Source organism: Telmatherina bonti, assembly GCF_933228915.1.
Source record: "Telmatherina bonti genome assembly, chromosome: 13".
Taxonomy (NCBI): Eukaryota; Metazoa; Chordata; class Actinopteri; order Atheriniformes; family Telmatherinidae; genus Telmatherina; species Telmatherina bonti.
This window is the reverse complement of record NC_136611.1, coordinates 23,421,816-23,443,267: the sequence shown is the minus strand read 5'-3', so window position 1 is coordinate 23,443,267 and position 21,452 is coordinate 23,421,816. Positions and strand designations below refer to the sequence as shown.

Below are 21,452 nucleotides of genomic sequence, written 5' to 3'. Positions count from 1 at the left end.
CCATAAATCTAGATGCACAATACCAGGCAAAGTGCCAAGCAGGAGCTCTTTTCTTTTCAGCTTACTTATTTTGTAAATCTGAGTGCACCTGCATCGCATGTTTAGACAGAACAGAACATGATCAAATTAACATGATCATAGGAATAAACTTTAAGAAAAGTATCTAATAAGGAAACCAACACATTACGTTCTATGTTTATTGGGTATCATCCTTTTTCATGTCCGACAGATGACGCCACGGGCAGAACTTCTCTGGGGTCATGAGACGTGTCTTCCCATCACTCCTTTGTAACTTGACAATCTGGACTTCAGCCCCTTCGTTTCCTTGCCTGTGCTTGCTGGGCCATGGGTAGTGTGAGCAGCCTCATCAATGGGAACAGTCTCAATAGTAAACACTGCAAGGCATCTGAGTATAGGCTAAAGGAGAGAGGATGTCATCGTAGAAAGAGTGGAGGTTGCAGTCTTGACGGGTTACTAAAGTGTGGCTTTAATCAGGGATCCTCATCCTCTACTCATCACTCCAGAGGCCTCTCCCACTCTAGGTCAGGAAGAAGTGAAGATTTCTTTTATATCAAGGTAAGGTTGTCTATTCTCAGATGGCAAATACATTATCCCTCTGAATGAAAAAACAAAATCACTAAATAACATATTTAGCTTTTGTATTGATAAATTGTTTTTGTTTGACACAAGGTGAACCATAAACCGAGGTCTGTGTACCAAAGAGAAAGATCAATGGAGGAACAAGTGAGCAGAGATGGGGAATCAGATGGGCGGCAGCAACCAAAGCTGCTGTATGTGCCTGGGAAGATGGCTGAGAGGGTGAGTTCACTGGACTTTTTTTTCTCATGTCAGCTAATTCTACATAGAAATATTAAATTTCAGATTTAAAAGTATTATTTACGCCACGAGCTTGCTTGTTTTCTTTTAAAAAAAAATAAATAAATAAATTAAATCTGTTAATGACATTGATTACTATGCACATTAAGAAAATAGAAAAAAAAGGAAAAAAAAAAAACAGCTCATACTTCATTGCTTCCTGCCAAGTGATCAGTAAAGACTGAGTCACCAGGAGGTGCAGGTGAGAGGATGAGATGAGATGAGGGGAGAATTAATTTTATATTTGTGGCTGCAGTTGAAATTTACTTCTTTTTTAAAACAACTATATAATCCATAATTCTACAAATCTACATATCAATTTTTTGCCTTTTTTTTTTTTTTTTTAAAATGGTGCTGAGGGAGTATCAGATATGGAAATGTAATAAGATTTCTATATTTTAACTTTTTGTCTTTTTTTAAAAGCCTAATATTTAGCATACAGACAAGACAGACAAGAGATATTGATCATTTCCGTGAACTTTTGGAAAGTGACATCGCATTTTTCCCAAAATGTCAAACCGTTCCTCTGAGACTATTCCACAGTATACAGTATACAGACACAGTAGCTGAGATCACGTTTTTTTGTATGTCTTAAAATGTGGTTTAAGTGGACATTGCTTACCTGGAACAGTTGCCATGGTTATTCTAAGTGGAAGAGACTTTGAAAACCTCACAGTGATGTGAAGAATGAAGAAAAAAACCCGCAAAGCATGTACTGTAGTTTAATAAGTAGCAACCATTCCTCATAAACCTGTGTTGAACCTCCCAAGCTTATTAATCATCCCTCCCAGATTAATGACCTTAGAATGCCTTGATCTTCTCAGAAAAAGCAATTCCTGTGCCAGAAATGCATAAGCAAACTGCATCTTCCTCAATTGGTCTTTCTTCCTCAGGAGAGGTACAGAACAGATAAAGGGAGAAAAGAGTAAGAGAGACAGAGAGAGAGAGCGAGATTGGGGGCTGGAGAGAATTTGACAGACTGAAAGAAAAAACAAGAAAAGGCATCCCAGCCATGAAGTCAGTGAGGAGGAATGCTGAGCTCACAAGCTTTACCTCTTACACTTCAGCAATAGTTCATATTATTAATATCACAGAGAGGAGCTATTCATCTTCCCTCAGACAGCATGGAAGGGAGAAGTAGGATGCAGAGGAGAGTCGAGAAGAACAGAAATAAGGGGAGGTATGGGACTGCTGGTGACAGTTTTGGACAGCCAGATGGGGCATGTGGAGCATAAGTTCATCTCAGAAATGAGTTTTTTCCTTTTAAGACAGTATAGTGATTTTTAACTGTGGCTTTTAAATGTGTCAGCTTGTAGTGAAGCAATACAGCACGCTTCGCTGGAATTAGATTTAATATGAAGAAACACTGAGGAAAAATCCATCTCTTTCGTTTGTACAGACATCCAGCATGTGACAATAATCACTATAACTATGTGAGGATTTCTTTTTTTTCTTAGTTGAACAACTGTTCCCCAACTCTTCCCCTCTTTTGCAATTACAAGTATTACTTTTTGCAACACTATCAGCTGGAGTGACTGGATATAAAAAGAAAATAACATAAAGCACTTTTGTGTTTCATTTCACTCTAGACCTCTGCTGACAAGACGCTGGTTCATTCCACTGCCTTCAAACCTGTCAATCCCATGAGGGCTTCCTGCACAGAGACAGGCCACCACAGCCTGGACCACATCCTTTGTCCTCTGAGAAAAGCAAGCAGTCCAAATGTTGGACACAAGCAAGACACATCAGGTGTTTGTCAGTTTGTATTTTTAAGCAAGTTGTCTTGAAATTTGATTGCTTTAAAACAATTTCACTGATGTAATTTCTGCTTTTCAGGGACTCTGTCTGACTCTGGGCGAAACTCCATGTCTAGTCTGCCCACCCACAGCACTAGTGGCAGCTTAACTGCTTTCACGGGTCCTGTCAGTCGCAGCGATGGCAGGTCAGCTCTTGCGAGTTGCCTCAGCAAAGGACAACAATCCAATTTCCCTCCATGGCCCAACAGAAATAACACAAAGCTCGACTGTAGTTATAGGACTGGTTTAAACAGTGTGGGGTTGGCTTCCAAGGCTAATGAGGACGCTGGCTCCCCACTGTCTGCAGATGAGCCAAGCACTCTCTCTGACACTGCAGGTGGGATCCGGTCCCCCATAACTACAGATGAGTTACTGATTGGGCATTTGGAAAAGAGGCTGATGGAGAGAGAAACTGAACTGCAGGAGCTACAGGTACCAAACAAAAGAAAAAACCCCGAACAATCATGATGGGCACCTCTCATAAATAGATCAACTGTGTATGTCTGACATGTCAACTTTGAAATAGGTGAGTTTTGAGGAGAAGGAAGCTGACACCTGCCAGCTGTTTGAGGAGAGACAAAGGCACTGTGCAGAGGAGATGGAGGGACTGAAACAGCAATGCACCACAAAGCTGCAGCAAGTCTCACAAATGGCTGCAAAAGCACATCAGTCACTACAGCTTCAAGTCAACCAGCTACAGGTAAGACCTTGCCCGAATACATTCAGTGATGTTTATTTTCAGTTTGTGTGCCATTCATTTTTGCATGAAAACTTTCAAATGAGCACTAAACTTTCATGCAGACAGAGAATGAGAAGCTTCAGGAACAAGTCTCCAGGCTGAACAGAGAGAAGGACTTTGTTGAGCTCAGAATGAGGTCTTACGAGAAAGAAAGCACACAACTCACCCCAACACTTGAAGAAACTCAGTGGGAGGTGAGTCATATGTGTGATGCCAAGCCATATATTCAGTTTTTGTTTTTTGTTGTTTTTTTTTCAATTTAAGTTAACATGATGCTAACTTAAAGATGCTAACTGGGTTAAAGAGCTCTGGGGTTTGTTTATTTTGGTTTTATTGATTATTCTTATTCTTTTTAGTTTCTTTGAGTATTCTACTTATATGACTGAACTTGATGGGATGTCCATGCAGCTGTTTTAAATATTTCAAATATGAAAGTAGTAACAGTATTAATATATATATATATATATATATATATATATATATATATATATATATATATATATATATATATATATATATATATATATACACATATGATTATGTCATGCTCAATTATCTCTTTCCAATTGCAGGTCTGTCAGAAGACAGGAGAGATTTCATTACTAAAGCAACAACTTCGAGAATGCCAAGCGGATGTCGGCCACAAGCTTAACGAAATAGTCAGTCTCAGAGCACTGCTAAAGGAAAACACAGCAAAAATGGAGATGCTTGAGAAACAGAATAAAGACTTTGAGGACAAAGTACGCTCCCACACCATGGAGGTTGAGGTTAGTCTGTTCATTTAAGGGCCACAAGGGGGATAAAATTTAGATATGTATGAAATAGTTTAACAGTGCTTTTAAAAGACTTCTAAAAGCAGCAATGACTACAACTTGTCACATTTTATATCGTCTTCTTCTGTGTTGTAACAAACTTATTCACAGTCTCACGAAGGCATCTACTGTCGATGACATGTCCAATTTAGAGCAAATGATATTCAAAACAATTTCACTAATCTTTGTGTGAACATTTTACATTTCATTTAGGTGTGCCAAAATGAACTCCAGCGCAAGAAGAATGAGGCAGATTTTCTGAGAGAGAAAGTTTGCCGACTGGAGAAAGACACTGAGGGAATGAAACAGGACCTGGCTGCAGCCAACAACCAAATACTGCTCAGTTCTGAACTTAAGGCTCATTCCCAGACTCAGGATTCAAGACCAATTCCTGACTTAGAGTTGACGGAGCTGGACCAGGAAGTGGAGAACAGAGAACACATCTTCACTGGATCACTCCAAAGAGAAGTGGAGAGACTGAAGCAGCAGCTCAGAGAGGAGAAAGATGCTCAGGAGCAACTGGCCAGCAGCTTTGAGCAGGAGAGGCAGACATGGAACAAGGAGAAAGACAGGGTGATCAAATACCAGAAGCAGCTCCAGATCAACTACCTGCAGATGCATAAGAAGAACCAAGACCTCGAGAGAATCCTGAAGGAGCTCACAGCGGAGCTGGAAAGCCGAACAGAGCTAAAAATTGGCATGGGCTACAGCTCGGGGTTACAAACTTACGACGATGTTATTGCCACTGAGATTTGAAGGGAGGTGTCACGCACATGTTTTCTACTAAACTCATACCAGCTGGACTGTTTTTGTTCTTTCAACACACACATCCCACTGTAGCATGCAACATCACAGCAACTGATAAATCATCTATACTTTGTGCTTTACCTTAGTTTATTTATTAAAATGTGGCCAGACCATAAAAAGGCAACCCTACTGACAACAATAGGTGTCATGTCTTTTTTGTTTAAAAGTAAATATTATGTTATTCTCATTTAATGTGCAAATGAGAACTGTTTTTTTTTCTGTAACCATATTGTCTAACAGGAGCCATTATTGTTGCTCATTTTTGTAGTTTAAATACTAGTTGGAAATTAGATAACCACTGACTTATCTGTTTCAGTTATTGTTTTGACTGTAACAAATGATAAAAAAAAGAAACATCTCAGCATCTGTCTGTTTTAGCATGACAAAACCACAGTGAAGTAAGTGGTGTTTCCCTAACTTAAACACATTTGGCCCTGTTTATGACCCTGTATGCTCCTACAATGTTTATTCTAAGTGGGTTTGAGCGAAGAGGTTGTTATGATGAATGCTTGTACAAATATCCACACCCATGTTCAAAAATATTGTCTACATAACAATACATGCTAAGGTTATGTTAACCCATCAATCATTTTCACCCTGTCAATATAATGCTAGCTCTATATGCACACAGACAACAGTGGAGTTTCTGTATTTTATCATATTTTTTGTGTATTTTGGTCACTCTTGTAGATCTTGTAAAGTTCAAATTTGTTATAAATAACATTTTAATTATCAAGTCTTTCCCAATCAAAGTGTTTATTCAGGTGTCATGTGAATTCCTGATGCAATGATTAATAATCCTTGTGTACTTAAAAAAAAAAAGTGAACATATATTTCCTTTGATATGACCAAACTTGTTTGATCCTTTTAATAGCTCTACAAACACACTGATGTGTTACATTGTAGGATGAGTGAAAAATTAGTGATTTGTATTGAAGCAAAATTCAAGGCTGGACTAGTTAGAAAAAAAGGTTATTAAACTTCCACTGTGCCATGTTAATTGTTCATATATGCAGATAACACAGCAAATATTGAGGACACCACTAAGAGACATAACAAACAAATATTTGATTTCACTTTGACTTTTTAAATGGCAAAGAAAATGTTTCGAAAGAATATTGAAAAACAAAATAAAGGGCGCCCTGCGATGGACTGGCGAGCTGTCCAGGGTGTACCCTGCCTGTCGCCCAAAAGCCAGCTGGGATAGGCTCCAGCTTCCCCGCGACCCTGAATTGGAATAAGCGGTTCGGAAAATGAATAAATGAATGAATGAAAATAAAGGGCCATCACTCAGTTCTCTGAAACTGTCTGGCTAAACCGTTCATCTAACTGTGTGAGTTAAATAGCAATACTTTATTGTTTTTTGGTTTTTTTTGTTTTGTTTTTTTTGTCTTGTCCAGCATTTAAGCAAGCAGACTGATGTTCTGGATGCTGTGTTCTGCTGAGCAAATTTATTTTGCCAAGGGGAACTTTTGTAGATGTAATGATCCCCTTGTATTTCTTGATTCTTATTTTATTTTTCAATTTGTTTTGGATAATAGCTTGTATTACAGAGTTTATGCTGCTGGACCCGACCGGAAAGGACAGGAAAGGGGCAGAAAGAGAACAGAAAAGAGAACATAAAAAAACAAAAAAAAAAACAAAAGAAAGAGATCAATGCATACATGTATATGCACATACATACCCACCTACATATATATGTATATACACTCGCACATACATTATATATATACATATATACATATATACATACATATACACATGCATACACACACATATATATATATATATATATATACATATATACACATATACATACTCACATACATACACATACACACACATACACTCACACATATGCATACATATATACATATCCATACACATACATACATACACATACACATACACATAAGTACACACACATACCCACCCACACACATAAATATATACACCCACACAAGCCAACTCTAGATTCGTGGAGAACAAAACCGTTGACAATCATGAGGACCAGAAACTAGCAAGTTAAGTCAAAAAGACAGAAAGAGAGGTACCTGCTGTTAGTGAATAAACTTGCTGGATGACTCAGTGACTGTGACACATGCAGAACATTCATGCAGAACATTCAGAGTGGAACGTGTTTAGAGAAGAGTGATCATGCCAATGTGACCCCGCCCGCCTACAGCTAGAGGAAGGCCAGGAGAACCCAGAGACCCGGGTAACCGACAGTCACCCCCAGGTACAGATCCCAACCCCCCCACTCCAGAGCCAGCCATGCATCTGCCCAGGAGGTGGCGAAGGAGGTCCCCAACCAGAGTCCCCCGCAGTCAGGGGGAACAGGCCCCAGCAGGCCCAGGCCGGCAAGGGCCAATCCCGCCGGGCACTGGCCACCTAGGGCAGACAGAGCGCAGGCCCCAGGGCCCCAAGAGCCCGTGAGCAGCCCCCCGCCCCCGCAGGCAGAGGGCACAGCCCACACTGACGGAGGACCAGGATCCCCAGACCGCCACCCAGCGGCAGCCAGGTCGCACCCCAGCGCACCAGCTGCGCCCCTGGGTACAGGACACCACCCCCCCACCACCAAACCACACACACATATACATGCATACCCCCCCCCCCAAACACGCACTCCCCTCTCAACCCCCATCCACACAACCCTCTGCAATCCATGCACATCATCCATCACATATACAACCCCACCCCACCTCTACTCACTCACCCATACCAAGTCACACGAACCCCAATCGCCCCCGCCCCCACACACGCTCACCCCCCCCCCACACACACACACACGCTCACACCCCGCCACCCCATCCCTCTACTTCTACCCAACCACACATGCCCCACCAAACACCCCTCCACCACCCATAGCCCCCCTCCAAACTTCACCCTCACTCACACATCCCATTCCGCATATACACCCCCCCCTACACACACACACACACACACACACACACACACACCCTCACTCCTCCAACACAGGCACACCCCAATACAACCCACGTGCCAACATACCCCTCCACACACACATCTACTCATCCTCACACATCCCTATCCCCTACCCACCTATATCCCCAACCCTAATCCCCCCCCAGCCATCCCACCATCCATCTGTAACCCCATACACCCACTCCCACACATCCTCACCTCACCCCTCCATCATGTCCCATGTGAGATACCTCAGAGGGGGCAGAGGACAGGATGGCCCCGATCAGGGCCCCCATAATTACCGCCCACCACTCCCAGCGTCCCCCCCACCACCCCACAGATGCAGCCGACCCAGCACCCCCCCAGGGCCGGCGACAACCCTCCTACAGCCAGGCCAGCCCAGACTTAGGCCTAATGGACGGCACTCTTCCCCCACCCGTACCCCCCCCCAGTAAAGCCCCGAGAGCAGGGGCATGAGAAGACCCTATCGTCCCTGCCTCCCCCCCGCTTATGACTGATTGTGAAGTATGTATTAGTTGCAATTAAAACTGAGGGAAGTGCCATGCGGTGTTGGGAGAGGGACCACCTAAGCAGCCCCGCCCACCATACACCGCATGCTCTTCCCCCTAATCATGTGAGTCGTCAGTGTTTTGGTGTTTGGTGTCTAAGTGTAATTAAAACTGGGAGGTGAGCCGAGGCTGGGTGCAGCGATCAAAACCACCTTGATGGCCTTTCTCACCACCCAGCGCCACGTGCACACCTCCCAATACCCTGCCTGTGTGTGATGGGGAGCGGGGAGGAAGAGGGGTTGAGGGATTTAAGTCTGGAGGAAAGTGAGCTTTCCTCCAGAAGGTGAGCCGCCCGCAGCACTGGGCATGCCCCCTACTCCCAGGGCCCCCCAAGGACCAGGACAAGCCGGGGACAGCCATCCCCGTAACCAGAGCCTTCGGCGACTCTAACCAGAGAGTCATCACCGACCCAAGAGGGGACCAATACTTTATTGTTAAGAAGACAACAGTTCTTGGTATTTAGAAGTTTCAGCAATTTTATGTATTTATTTTTTCTTGAAGCGAAGGGAAAAAAATGAATAAATGCTATATGCGTCAGCTATTTCACATACGACAAGGACAAACTGCTCCACATACCCAACACTTACAGTCATAGTGGGAGAAGTATAAAGTCACTGCGTTAGTCAAGAATGTGCAGGAATCTGTTAACAAAAGTGCTTTCTATTGTAGAGCTACCTACAGCTTGTTATTTCACCACGGCAAGTCTGGGTAGATTTGAGAGGCAGCAGTCTGAGTGGAGGTGGAGTGCTGTTACCAGTGGCACTCAAACTCAAGTGACTGACGAGTGCTTTGCAATCTTTTTCTCAAAGCCTTAACACAGAAAGGCGGTAAAGTAGGGAAGCAGTGAAAGAATAGCTGATACTGCTTGCTTAAAAAAGTGTAAAAATCCAAACATCAAGGCAGATTTTGGACAAAACTGAAATGAATCATCACATGTCCTGAGATGGTTGTATGCCAACAAGCATTGAGGCAATTTGGTAAGAAACAAATGTTTGTGTTAACTCAATGCTGCTCATTAACTCTGAAACTCTTTTTCTAAATTTTCTTCTAATAACTGAGGCTCTTGTTATGTCCAAAAAATAAAAAAAAAGAAAAGTGGTGACTCAAGTTCAAACATGAAAGATTGGACTCATTAACATTATGCTTGCTTTGAATGACATCTGAAACTGCTTTGACCACTTCATGTTGAAAAATGAAAGGTTGAAAACGTGTAAATACACTTTATTCGACAATGTTGCAGTTTGTATGTAGGAAATATATTTAGAGCAAAAAAAAAAAAAAAAAAAAAAAAGAGTATCGGTATATAAATTTTTCTGATGCCCAACTTGTCCAGCAAGCTTTCAGCTGCACTCTTTGTCAGTCACTCATTACCATTCCTCATTCCTCTAGGATTTAAATAATGGGAAGATTGTTTTTCTCTCCTATCTAATTATCTCATTTCTGCTTTTTTTTTTACCGTGTTTCCTTCCTCACACAAAAGCTCTTTGCATCTCAGACTCTGTTATAATTGAACTGATGGAGCCAAATCAACACAAAAATCAAATTAAGCCCATTGTGTAGGTGCTCGTGGTTCTGCCACCGACATGAAAGGGGACCACACCAAAGAGATAACACGAATTGGTTTGGCATGAAAGAAAATAACAGAGCTGGCCGGGTGCGGGATTTCTTCCCCAAGTTTAACATGTAAGATACATCACCAATACTTCACACCTCCACATATAACAGACAGGCCCTTGCTCCAGCACTTTCCTGTGAGTCATGCAGTGAGTGCATCGCCATTTCTAATGTGCTTTAAACATAAAAAAATAGTAAAAATAACCACAAATTGTGCAGAATATCATAGATCTGTCACATCTTTAACGTTCACACTAACAAAAATGTCTGAGAAAAATGCTTCCTTGTGTTTTTCCGTTTGTTTTGGACAAGAATAAACTGAATAAATTGTTTTTTTAGCTAATGGTTGAGATTTTAAAAATAAGAATTCATCAAAGTCACCGCAAAATTACATCTACCAAATGGTAGACTGGACCTTAAAGGGTTAATCGCCGATGTTTATCTTTTTTTAATCACTATTATTGTCATTTATGCCCTGTGATAAGGAGAGTTTTGGAAAGGCTGATAAGCATATCTTTTCATGGGGTCAGCTGAATATACACTTTCGGTGTAGCAGATGTCCCAGTATGACCAGACATCAGTTGGTAGCCGTCACAAGCTACTGGGTGATAATTTAGTCCTGCCTACCCTGCAGTGACATGATAATAACACACACATATCATGCTGTGACTTTTTTTTCATCAGTTGACAGATAAGCACAAAAGGGCCTGAATTCATTAAATGGGGAGGTGCAATCATTAATCTATTCAACGTTCAGAAAACATTCACAGGAACAAATGTAATATATTCAAATGCACTTCTCCAAAACAGGAGTTTGCACTTTATTTCACAGCTAAAGCTTTAGATTATAGTAAATTTTCCATAGCAGTAAATAATAAATGAGTCAATATGACTGTATCAGTTTCTACCTTGCCCTCATTACTCTCTACACACTCACATACTCAAATGTGCCATAACCCAGCCGTACCCCTTAGCAATTAGCTGTTCTAAAATACCAGGGGGCTAGTTATTCAGGCATGTATTTCATATTTTATTGGTTTACTTGATGCCTTGTATGCAGACCAAGCTTTAGCAAACACAGCCTCTGCAAATTCCCAAGCTCCTATGTAGCATGCGAGTAATTGGAGAGGGAGTCCCAAAGGGTCCTCGTATACTGCTGAAGTCTTTGCAACCGTCGAGTTCAAATGGCAGTGGAGGTAAGATAGGAGTCAGTGTTTGTGTGTGTGTGTGTAGTATAGATGCAGGAGATGGCTAAAGTACTTTGTGTAAATAGGCCGGTAGCCTTTGGACACTGGGCTGGCAGGGAAGCCATCTGGTACCCCGGCCTGCCCAGCAGAATTACCAATGATTGTCCATGTCTGTGGGGATGCCATACTCTGCTCATGGGGAAATGGCTGAGGGGTGCTGGGGGGGTGCTGTCCAAATGCCAGTGCCAGCTTAAAATTAGCTAATTACCTCTATCTTTCACAGAGAGAGAAAGTTTCTTTATAAGTAAGTCTACCTTTCAACACAAACCGACTCTTTTGTTCTTAAGCTTTGCCAATATGAGCTTGTGAAATTAGCTGGAAGAGCTGAATAAAGAATAAAGAGCTCCATAAGTGACTCAGTAGCATTATGTAATCATCAACAGTGAAAATGGCTTGAAGCAAAGCTTAGAATTAGATGCAAAATTTTGCAATGCTCCAAAGCTTTTGACCGTTTATTTTTGTCTGCAGGATGTACTTTGTTCATACAATTAAGAAAGTTGTTTACTTAAATTTATCGATTTTTCAAATAATACCAAAATGATATGTGTATATATATATATATATATATATATATATATATATATATATATATATATATATGTGTATATATGTATATATATATATATATATATATATATATATATATATATATATATATATATATATATATATATATATATATATATATATATATATATACATACATATATATATATATGGCATATTTATATATATATATATATATATATATATATATATATATATATATATATATATATATATATATATATATATATATATATATATATATATGGCATATATATATGGCATATTTATATATATATATATATATATATATATATATATATATATATATTTAGTTTCTTAAAATGACTCTGTGCACTGACACGAAGTGGTCGTATCCGGCGGTGATGATGAAACGCATGTGGGTTGCACTGCTGCCATTTAGCTGAAAAAGAAAAGAGAAAGAAATACTCTGATTCAACACAATTACCGTATTTTCATGAATGTCTTGGTTTGACTTACTGAAATAGCATTGGACTGAAGATGCCCCTCTGTGCATTCAAATTCTGCAACACATTTAGTTAGTTATTCTCCATTTCAATTCTTTGGCACTGAAATCACATGTAAAAAGAAATGGTAAAAAACAAGGGGCTACTCACCTTTCTCTATGACAGACTCAAATTGAGAAGCATTTGGTGAGGTGTTCTTTTCTATTTTTAAGTGTTTGACTATAAAAGACAAAAGAGCAGACACATTAAAAATAAAGTACAAGTGTTGCTTGTGCTTTGCATATTATTTTGCTATGTCAAAAACTTTTCCTTTCATTTAAGGTTAAGTCTGGACATCACTGTTTTTTATCACAAAGAATTCATTGAAAGTTGCTTTTCCTTTAAATTTTGCCCAATTTTAAGGGCATAAATCCATTTAATTATTGGCAATGCACTATATATATATATATATATATATATATATATATATATATATATATATATATATATATATATATATATATATATATATATATATATATTTACAATTTCCAAACCTAGCCTGAGCTACACATGAATTAAAGTTAGTTTATTTAGTTATTTATTTATTTATGGAACACTGTATAAACTGCAATGAAAACTAAATTAAAAAAAAAAACTAAAACTAAAAGTTATTGGCAAATCTCACAAACTCTTATTTTATTCTCAATATAAACAACATATCAGTTGTAAGATCTTTTGCATTTCACTGTGTGGCATTCGCTCTTCTTTTAGAAACTGTAAGCATCTAGGAAGTGATGAGACCAGTTGTTGGAGTTTTTGGAGATAAATATTGTCCTATTCCAATCTAATGCTCAACAATCCTGGACCTTTGTTGCTGCGTTCTTCATTTCATGTAGCGCAAAAGGTTTTCTATTACTGAAAGGTCTAGATTATAGACAGGCTAGTTCAGCACCCAAACTCTTCTGCAAAACCATGCTCTTGTTGAAACAGGCACTGTCTTTTTTTTAAAGAGAAGCTGTCTGGATAATAACATATGTTGCTCTGAAACCTGTACTTTTCAGCATTGATAGTGCCTTCACAGATGTTTAAGTTGCCCATGAACATGCACTAATTCAACCCCATATCAGAGATGCAACATTTGAACGGTCCACTGATAACAGCCTGAATGGTCCTTTTCAGCTTTATTATGCATAACACAGCGTACACGTTCCACTTTTCCAAAGACCATTTTAAATAGTTTTGGGCCAAAGACGACAGCAGTGTTGCAGGATCATGTTCACACACGGTTCTTCTTTGTATAACAGAGTTTGAAACTTTGTTTGTAAATTTCACTGTGAGCTGTACTCACTGACAGTGATTTTGGGAAATGGTCCTGAGCCAATGCAGTGATTTCCAGTAAAGCATCACAACTATTTTAATGTAGTGTCACCTGAAGGCCTAAACATCAAAACTACAATTTTCTTCCATTCTTTTTTACCTTTTATTATTATGCATTGTAGGAACCCATTCCTGAAATCATACCACAATTTTTAGATGTTGTTTGTCCCATATAGGGAAACCATTGCCCATCTTTACTTCTGAAAATGTTCTTTTTATAACCTGTCATGTTACTGATCTATGGCCAGGTAACCAAATCAGTCCTCTAATGCTCCGTCAGTTCATTTTTTTTTTTTTTTTTTATTTCTGACTGTTGCTTTTGCAGCTTTTAGTTCCCCAATTTTTAAATATGTCGCTGCCATTATCTCCAAATAAGATAATATTTCTCAAGAAATTTCTCAAGTAAAATAACACAGTTTAAAAATATGATGTTATTTAGGTTCTGTTGGAAATAAAATATGTATTATGAGATTTGCGCATTATTGCTTTCTACTTTTGTTAACATTTTACACAGAATCTAAACTTTTTGTAAATTGGGGTTGAAATTGAGCAATCCTGATGAATCCAAACTAGCTATTGTGTAACCACAGGGTACAATATTATACTTTTGTGTCTTGTGGCTGTTACAAATGTTGTAAAACCTGGATTAACTATTAATCGACCTCTGTAAAATGTATAATTATATTAATATTATATAGTAATCACATTTGTTGTTGTTGTTATTATCATATGTTCTCCATACCATTATAGCTGTCTACTGACAAGCTAGAAATCTTCGTGGGTTCAGCAAAGCGAAGGATAAACTCCTGAGGAAACATCCCTGTGGACATCCAAAACGTTTTGGTGTTTCTGATTGGGAAGAACAAATAAATCAAGTTCAGAATTATTTTGCAGCACCAAAAAATTGATTATGTAAAAACTTGTTGACAAAATAATTCTTTAAAAAAAAACTCATTTGAACGTCTTAAGAAGCAACACTTACCCGTCTAATATGTTTTCTGGTGGATGATTTTCATCGCTGCACGAAGCAAGAACGACTTGTGCGCTCAAAGAAGAGATATTTGAATCAATCATCTCGAGCTAGGGGCTACCCACACAGAGGAACTTAGTGGAAGTAAGTAAAAAATGGCTTTTAGGTTTAGAGTCTGGAAAATAGAGGCACGTAAAGCTATTGTCGTTGCCTAGCCAACCACAGTGTCGCATTATATATACGTCATTTTCACCAACCTGACGCACGTTGTCGGACAATTGTTTAGAAGTTGGCTAAAGCTAATACGGAAATCCACACTTTCGAATGGCTAATGGGTGCCAAGACGTGCTGTTTACACGCGGAGCCGGGCAGGTGAGTTCAGCTCACAGATGAGCATAACATGGGAACGCATATGAATCATATTCCTACCGTAGTAGATTTGTATAAGATGTTGAGCTAGAAGCTAAGCTACAAACAACGTTGAGTTCGGCTCAGTTAGCTAACAAAATCATTTGGACAGAGAGAGATGAAACCAGAAACACCCAACTTATGTGGTGGGTTTTGTTCGAACAAGAAGTGTCCTACTTTGGTGTATTTATAATGATATATATCTCAGATATCTAACAAAATCTGTAGACACTGTTGCATTTAACTTTCATTGTATGAAATCGATGCATTGTGAGCAAAGGTACATGGGTAAAGCGAAGACAACGTTTTGACACCAGGCTGGCGGTTTTTGCATGTAAATAATGAACATGAAATGTTTTGTTTTTTTAAAAAAAAAGAAATAATTGTGCAGTACTGAACCTCTAACTTTGCATATTTCTTTCTCAGAGTGACGATTCAGACATATGGGATGACACCGCACTGATAAAGGCATATGACAAGGCAGTTGCATCGTTCAAAGTAAACTGCGTCGTAATTACACGCTAGTGTAACACAAATGTAAACTGGGCTCAAAATACCATTAATACTTGTGTCCTCTTTGGTGTGCCAGACTGCCCTGAAAGGCGATGAGGAGCCGCAGGCCTGTAAGAAAAAACAACCCGGAAAAAAACGCAAGAACAACAAAAAGAACCAGAGCAGAAAAAGAACCAATGCACCCCCTGATAAAGAGGTGAGGAAAATCCATTTAAAGTGTTGTCAGTGTTGACACTAGTGTCAGTGACTGCTTTGGAGTTAACTTCCAAGCTGTGAAGTGTCTATCTATCTATCTATCTATCTATCTATCTATCTATCTATCTATCTATCTATCTATCTATCTATCTATCTTTGCATTAACAGTTTAACAAATGTTACAAAGCTGTAAGAATTATTTTATATATTGTATTTTTTATTCAAAATGGGTTTTTTTTTATGTGTAATTTTTAAAATATTTTTATTTAAAAATGTCTTAATAGCTTTCACATGCAGAAGGCTCTTTTGAGCATATTGATCTTTTTTTTTTTTTTTAACTCTGTGGCACTGTTTATTTTGCATTAACAAGTTACTCTAGATATGGTTCAATGACAGCATAGTAACACCACACAGTCACAATATAAGTACTTGTTTAACCTTAATGGGTTCCTGTAAGACAAAAATAGTTTTTATTAATCTGTGAAACCTTTAGGAATAACTATTTGACTGAATTTATCCCAATCATCCAATGTGTTTTTATTCCAAGTTTCAGTTTTGATTGATGAATGAGTTTTCAAATAGAAATCCTTCAGATTTTGTATTGTACAATATAAGCTTCTGTACAGTATATGCTCTCTCTCTCATCGCTTTTCTTATCTATATCAAATTTATCTAGAAGATAAATAGAAGAAGCATGAACTTTGAAGGTGTGTACTAGTACAATAAAGCCCACATCCTCTGGCTCGTAGTGCTGGTTGTTATTTATTTTATAATTTGTGTGCTTGTTTGGGGTTTTTTTTTCATCAAGGTGCAACTGTGACATTGTTGTCCTGCTTTAAGCTTTTTTTTTTTTTTTTTTTTTTGCTGCTTCTTCTTCCTTTTCTTGTCCCAGTGGAACGTTGGGGACTCCTGTAGTGCTTACTGGTCGGAGGATGGCCAGCTTTATGCAGCAACCATCACCTCTATAGACCAGAAGAGAGGCACTTGTGTTGTTGTTTATACAGGCTATGGCAATGAGGAGGAGCAGAACCTCGAAGACCTGCTCTTAGAGATTTCTGAGGCTGATGAAGAATCAAATTCTAAGGTTAAGACAAGAGACATATCAGCATTTTTCATTCATTTATTTATTTATTTTACTGCTTCAAAGATTTCCCTTAAGATACTCATAAAATGTGTTTTGTTTAGTCATCCAACCAGTATTTATCTGCCATCTGCAGGTAAATGAGGCAGAATCGTCTACAGAGGAGAGTGATAGGTCAACCACACCAAGTCAGCTCAAACACCAGCCACACAATAAAGCCCATAAAGAATCTCCTCCTGCGTGGTCTCCTGGATTCTCTGGGTTTCCCCCAGGCCCACCTCCAGTCCACGCTTTCAGACAGGTAGGAAAAAAAGACGCCTTTGCTCACCTATAATTCTTCAAACAAAACTATGATTAATTATATTTTCATTTAACTGCTATTTCTAAATGTTTCCATTGAGACTGAACCATTTTAATGTTTCTGAATTATGTAAGACATTTGTTCTTAACCGTGGTCGGTAAAATGAAAAGTAAAAAATAAATAAATAAAATGAAAAGCAAATAGTAAAGTTTTACTGTGAGGACAATGAAGAGGGACAATAAACTTCTCAAAGCGTTCAGCTGTTGCAAAGGTATTGAATTTAACGAGTATTTTTATCAATGCTTTTTCTCACATATTCTCCCAGTTTTATTTTATAGATTTGACAGTTTGAATTACATAACATGTACAGGTACATCTCAGAAAATTAGAATATTATGAAAAAGTTCAATATTTTTTTTCATTTCAGAATGGGAAACCCATAAATTATATAGATTAATTTAACATAGAGTGAAACATTTCAACCATTGATTTTGTGAAATTTTTAATAATTGTGGCTTATAGGTAATGAAAACCCAAAATGCAGTGTCTCGGAATATTGTGAAAAACTTCAATGTTGGAAAGTCATGGTGTCACACCTGATTAACTCAAAATACCTTTAAAGGTGTCATGGGCCTTTAAATGGTCTCTCAGTCTGGGTCAGACTAGGGTCATGGGGAAGACTGCTGACAGATGTCCAGAAGACAATCATTGATACCCTCCACATGGAGGGAAAGCTACAAAAGGTCATCGCTAAAGAAGCTGGTTGTATCCAAGCATGTTAATGGAAAGTTGAGTGGAAGGAAAAGGTGCACCAGCAAAAGGCAGAACTGCAGCCTTGAGAGGATTATCAAGCAACATCCATTCAAGAATTTAAGGAGCTTCACAAGGAGTGGACTGAAGCTGGTCTCAGCACATCAAGAGCCACTACACACAGACGAATCCTAGACATGGGCTACAAATGTCACATTCCTCGTGTCAAGCCACTCCTGAACCAGAGACAACGACTGAAGCATCTCACCTGGACTAAGGAGAAAAAGGACTGGACTTTTCCTCAGATGAAAGCAAATTTTGCATTTCATTTGGAAATCCAGGTCCCAGAGTCTGGAGGAAGAGAGGCGAGGCTCAGAATCCATGTTGCTTGAAGTCCAGTGTGAAGTTTCTACAGTCAGTGATGATTTGGGAGCCATGTCATCTGCTGGTGTTGGTCCACTGTGTTTTCTGAAGTGCACAGTCAACACAGCATCTACCAGGAAGTTTTAGAGCACTTCATGCTTCCTTCTGCTGACAAGCTTTATGGAGATGCCATTTTTTCCAGCAGGACTTGTTACCTGCCTACACTGCCAAAGGTACCAAAAGCTGCTTCAATGATTACAGTGTTACTGTGATTGACAGGTCAGCAAACTCACCTGATCTGAACCCCATAGAGAATCTGTGGGGTGTTGTCAGGAAGCAGATGAGAGACACCAGACCCAGCTATGTGCATGACCTGAAGGCTGCTATCAAAGCAACCTGGGCTTCCATTACACCTGAACTGTGCCACATGCTGATCGCTTCCATTGCCACGCTGCTTTGATGCAATCATTCATGCAAAAGGAGCCCCAACCTAGTATTGAGTGCATGGAAATGAACATACTTTTCAGAAGCCTGACATTTCTGTTTTAAAATATACTTTTGTTCATTGATCTTATGTAATCTAAATTTCTGAGACACTACATTTTGTGTTTTCACAATCCCAATCATCAAAATTTCAAGAAACAAATGTTTGAAATGTTTCACTACGTGTAATGAATCTATATAATTTATGGGTTTTACATTCTGAAATGAGTGACAAAAAATATTGAACTTTTTCATAATATTGTAATTTCTTTGTACTTGGGCATGGTACCTGTATCATGCCCAAGTACATTTGTTAACTTTCAAAAATAAGTCTTTGTCTTCTATTAGGGGGACAACAAGCGGTCTAGTGGTCATGGACCTGTACCTCCTCCCTGGCCTCCCATGATGCCTTTTGGTCCACCTGTAAGTTTGTACAATCTTCATTAGTGTTCTCAAATCCAGAAGCAGCTGTGTAAAATGCAACTCTGCAAATTGCATTTTAATAATAATAATAATAATAATAATAGATAAATAAAATTTGGAGTAAAACTTGTTGCAAAATATCTAATAAGTTACATAAAGGATGGTCTGATTGGCTGAGTGACAGATTAGCATTGATATATAAAAGCCAAAGAATATCAACATATTGGCTGATAGAAAGTGGACAGAAACAAGATGTGTTGGACATTTGTTGACCATTTTGAAAAGAGCAAGTTTCTTTTAAGAACCAGTTAGATTCATAAGTGAAATAAAGAAAATGAGAGTAAACAGATCTTCAATACTAAATTGAGTTTTCAGGTTTATTAAAATATTTTTTTCCTCCTTGTTTCATCATATGCATCCTGGTTAAACTCTGCCCTCCTCAGATGATCCCTCCACCTCCACCTATGAGTCCTGACATGGTTGATGATGAAGCATTGGGTAGTGTGCTCATATCCTGGTACATGAGTGGATATCACACAGGATACTATCTGGTAATTATACCAAATCTTTATTAGGTACCATAGCAGAAATTTTTACAGATCTTATTATTGGATTGAATCTCTTTCATCATGGATGATAAAACAGTGGATATTTATTGTGATTGTATTTTTTATTGTGTTTCTTTGTTAGAAAAGTCTGTCAACATTCTAGTCTTCAGTGGAAGTCATAACATTTTAACATCTGGTCATTTTTAATATCAAGTTTTATTTATTTACTCCCTCCAGGGGTTAAAACAAGGACGCAAAGAAGCTGCCAAGTGGACAAAACTCCATCACAAATGAAATAAATAACTCAATATTTTGTTACTCACTTTGGACATTTCATGGAGCTGCAGTCATCCAACTGAACTGCCTGATGTGTATCTGTTCTTTGGAAGACAAATAAGACAAAGAAATGTTTTGTATTCCTTGTAAATAGATTAAATAAAGACCAACAGAACATCTGGATTGTTTCTGTTTCGTTTGCAGTTTGAAGAGAATTTCTTTTGATAGTTTTTTTTGTTTGGTTCCAGTCTCTTTATCACATTGTATTCTAAAGCATAAACAAATTGCAACATTTTATTATAAATAAAGAATTGAAATGTCATATTTACAGAAAAACTCATACCCTTGCCCTGCTTGATTAAAGTGAGTGTTCTTGGGAATGATCCAACAAGCTTGGAACACTTTCTTTTGGAAATTTCTCCATTCTTTAACATTCAGGATCAACCAGGGATGGCTGGGGCTCTTACATAGTCAAATCTCTCATGTGGTTTGCTGGTATTGTTTAAATGTAGAGCTTTGCTTAAATTTCAGATGCAGTGTATTATCAAAGAGCGATTTATCACAAAGCCTTGATTTGGCTTTACTAAGAAAACCATGATTCATGGAGAAAACTGGCTGCGCTTGTTACTTATTGAGGACATCTCTTGATATAACCAAGCTTCTTCCATTGTGAAAATTACTGCAATACAGTAGATGGGTGAATTTAGACCCATTTTTTCTCATCAGAAATCTATAGTTTAAATGCACTTTACAAACTGGCATTAAAGGAAAGGGTTTAATAGATTCCTCATGGTTTCCCATCTGACAGGCTGGTTGTAATGGCAAATACTGTCCAGCAGAAGTCAGACTAGTGTAATGAATTCTCACGATTGAAACATGCTTCATAAATACTCAATAACTTTTTTTTAATCCATGCAAAGTCACAGCCATGCAGTGAAGCACTTCCATTTTTAATTGCATGTATACTGTACATGTATCTCTTATGACGGGTCAGTGTGATTGCAAGTCAGATCTGAGAGCAACTTTAGTCCCTTTACATGTATTTAATTCATAAAATTGCTCCATTATATGCCCTGCGTTCAAGCTGTGTTTTCTCTGAGGTATCCCCTTGTTCACTAACCCACCACAGGAATGCATCCATCATTATGTTTTTCTACTCATCAGATTTCATGTTGATAGTAAGCACTTTCAGCTACAGCTACCATGACATTAAAATGCAGCTAGATAGATAAATAATTATACTTAAGATCATTTGACACTGACACTTGAAAGACCGTTTTTCTTTTCATCTAAAAAAATTCAGTATTGACTGAACACTGAATTTCTCAGTGTCTATGATACCTTTCCATGGCTGTGCACAAGG

The 21,452-nt window shown here is 38.5% G+C and overlaps 3 protein-coding genes across 4 annotated transcripts; 2 read left to right on the top strand and 1 right to left on the bottom strand.

Moving 5' to 3' along the window:
• Positions 1-345: 345 nt before the first annotated feature.
• Positions 346-4,979, top strand: lzts1 (leucine zipper, putative tumor suppressor 1; the record flags this gene model as incomplete). The annotated part of the gene is made up of 8 exons (XM_079251970.1): positions 346-576; positions 691-819; positions 2,466-2,625; positions 2,713-3,104; positions 3,199-3,372; positions 3,474-3,605; positions 3,984-4,178; positions 4,437-4,979. The coding sequence occupies 8 exons, from the start codon at positions 346-348 to the stop codon at positions 4,977-4,979; spliced, it is 1,956 nt and encodes a 651-aa protein (XP_079108096.1).
• Positions 4,980-12,262: 7,283 nt separating this feature from the next.
• On the bottom strand, positions 12,263-14,898 carry hspb11 (heat shock protein, alpha-crystallin-related, b11; the record flags this gene model as incomplete). The annotated part of the gene is made up of 5 exons (XM_079252036.1): positions 14,761-14,898; positions 14,521-14,627; positions 12,570-12,638; positions 12,433-12,476; positions 12,263-12,355 (listed from the first exon to the last, which is right to left on the bottom strand). The coding sequence occupies exons 1-5, from the start codon at positions 14,850-14,852 to the stop codon at positions 12,263-12,265; spliced, it is 405 nt and encodes a 134-aa protein (XP_079108162.1). The 5' UTR covers positions 14,853-14,898.
• A 111-nt stretch (positions 14,899-15,009) lies between these two features.
• On the top strand, positions 15,010-20,229 carry smn1 (survival of motor neuron 1, telomeric). Of its 2 annotated transcripts, XM_079251791.1 has the most exons (8): positions 15,010-15,120; positions 15,583-15,654; positions 15,746-15,865; positions 16,757-16,948; positions 17,082-17,246; positions 19,191-19,265; positions 19,709-19,816; positions 20,051-20,229. In XM_079251791.1, the coding sequence occupies exons 1-8, from the start codon at positions 15,073-15,075 to the stop codon at positions 20,105-20,107; spliced, it is 837 nt and encodes a 278-aa protein (XP_079107917.1). In that variant the 5' UTR covers positions 15,010-15,072; the 3' UTR covers positions 20,108-20,229. The 2 variants fall into 2 exon arrangements, with proteins under 2 accessions (XP_079107917.1, XP_079107918.1); XM_079251792.1 differs by lacking the exon at positions 16,757-16,948.
• The last annotated feature ends 1,223 nt before the right edge of the window (positions 20,230-21,452 follow it).

Excerpts from the sequence above, each read along its gene's own strand:
- smn1 (XM_079251791.1), top strand. The coding sequence starts at position 15,073 with ATGGCTAATGGGTGCCAAGACGTGCTGTTTACACGCGGAGCCGGGCAG. Across the intron at positions 15,121-15,582 it reads TTACACGCGGAGCCGGGCAG|AGTGACGATTCAGACATATG; the intron begins GTGAGTTCAGCT and ends TTTCTTTCTCAG. Across the intron at positions 19,817-20,050 it reads ATCACACAGGATACTATCTG|GGGTTAAAACAAGGACGCAA; the intron begins GTAATTATACCA and ends TACTCCCTCCAG.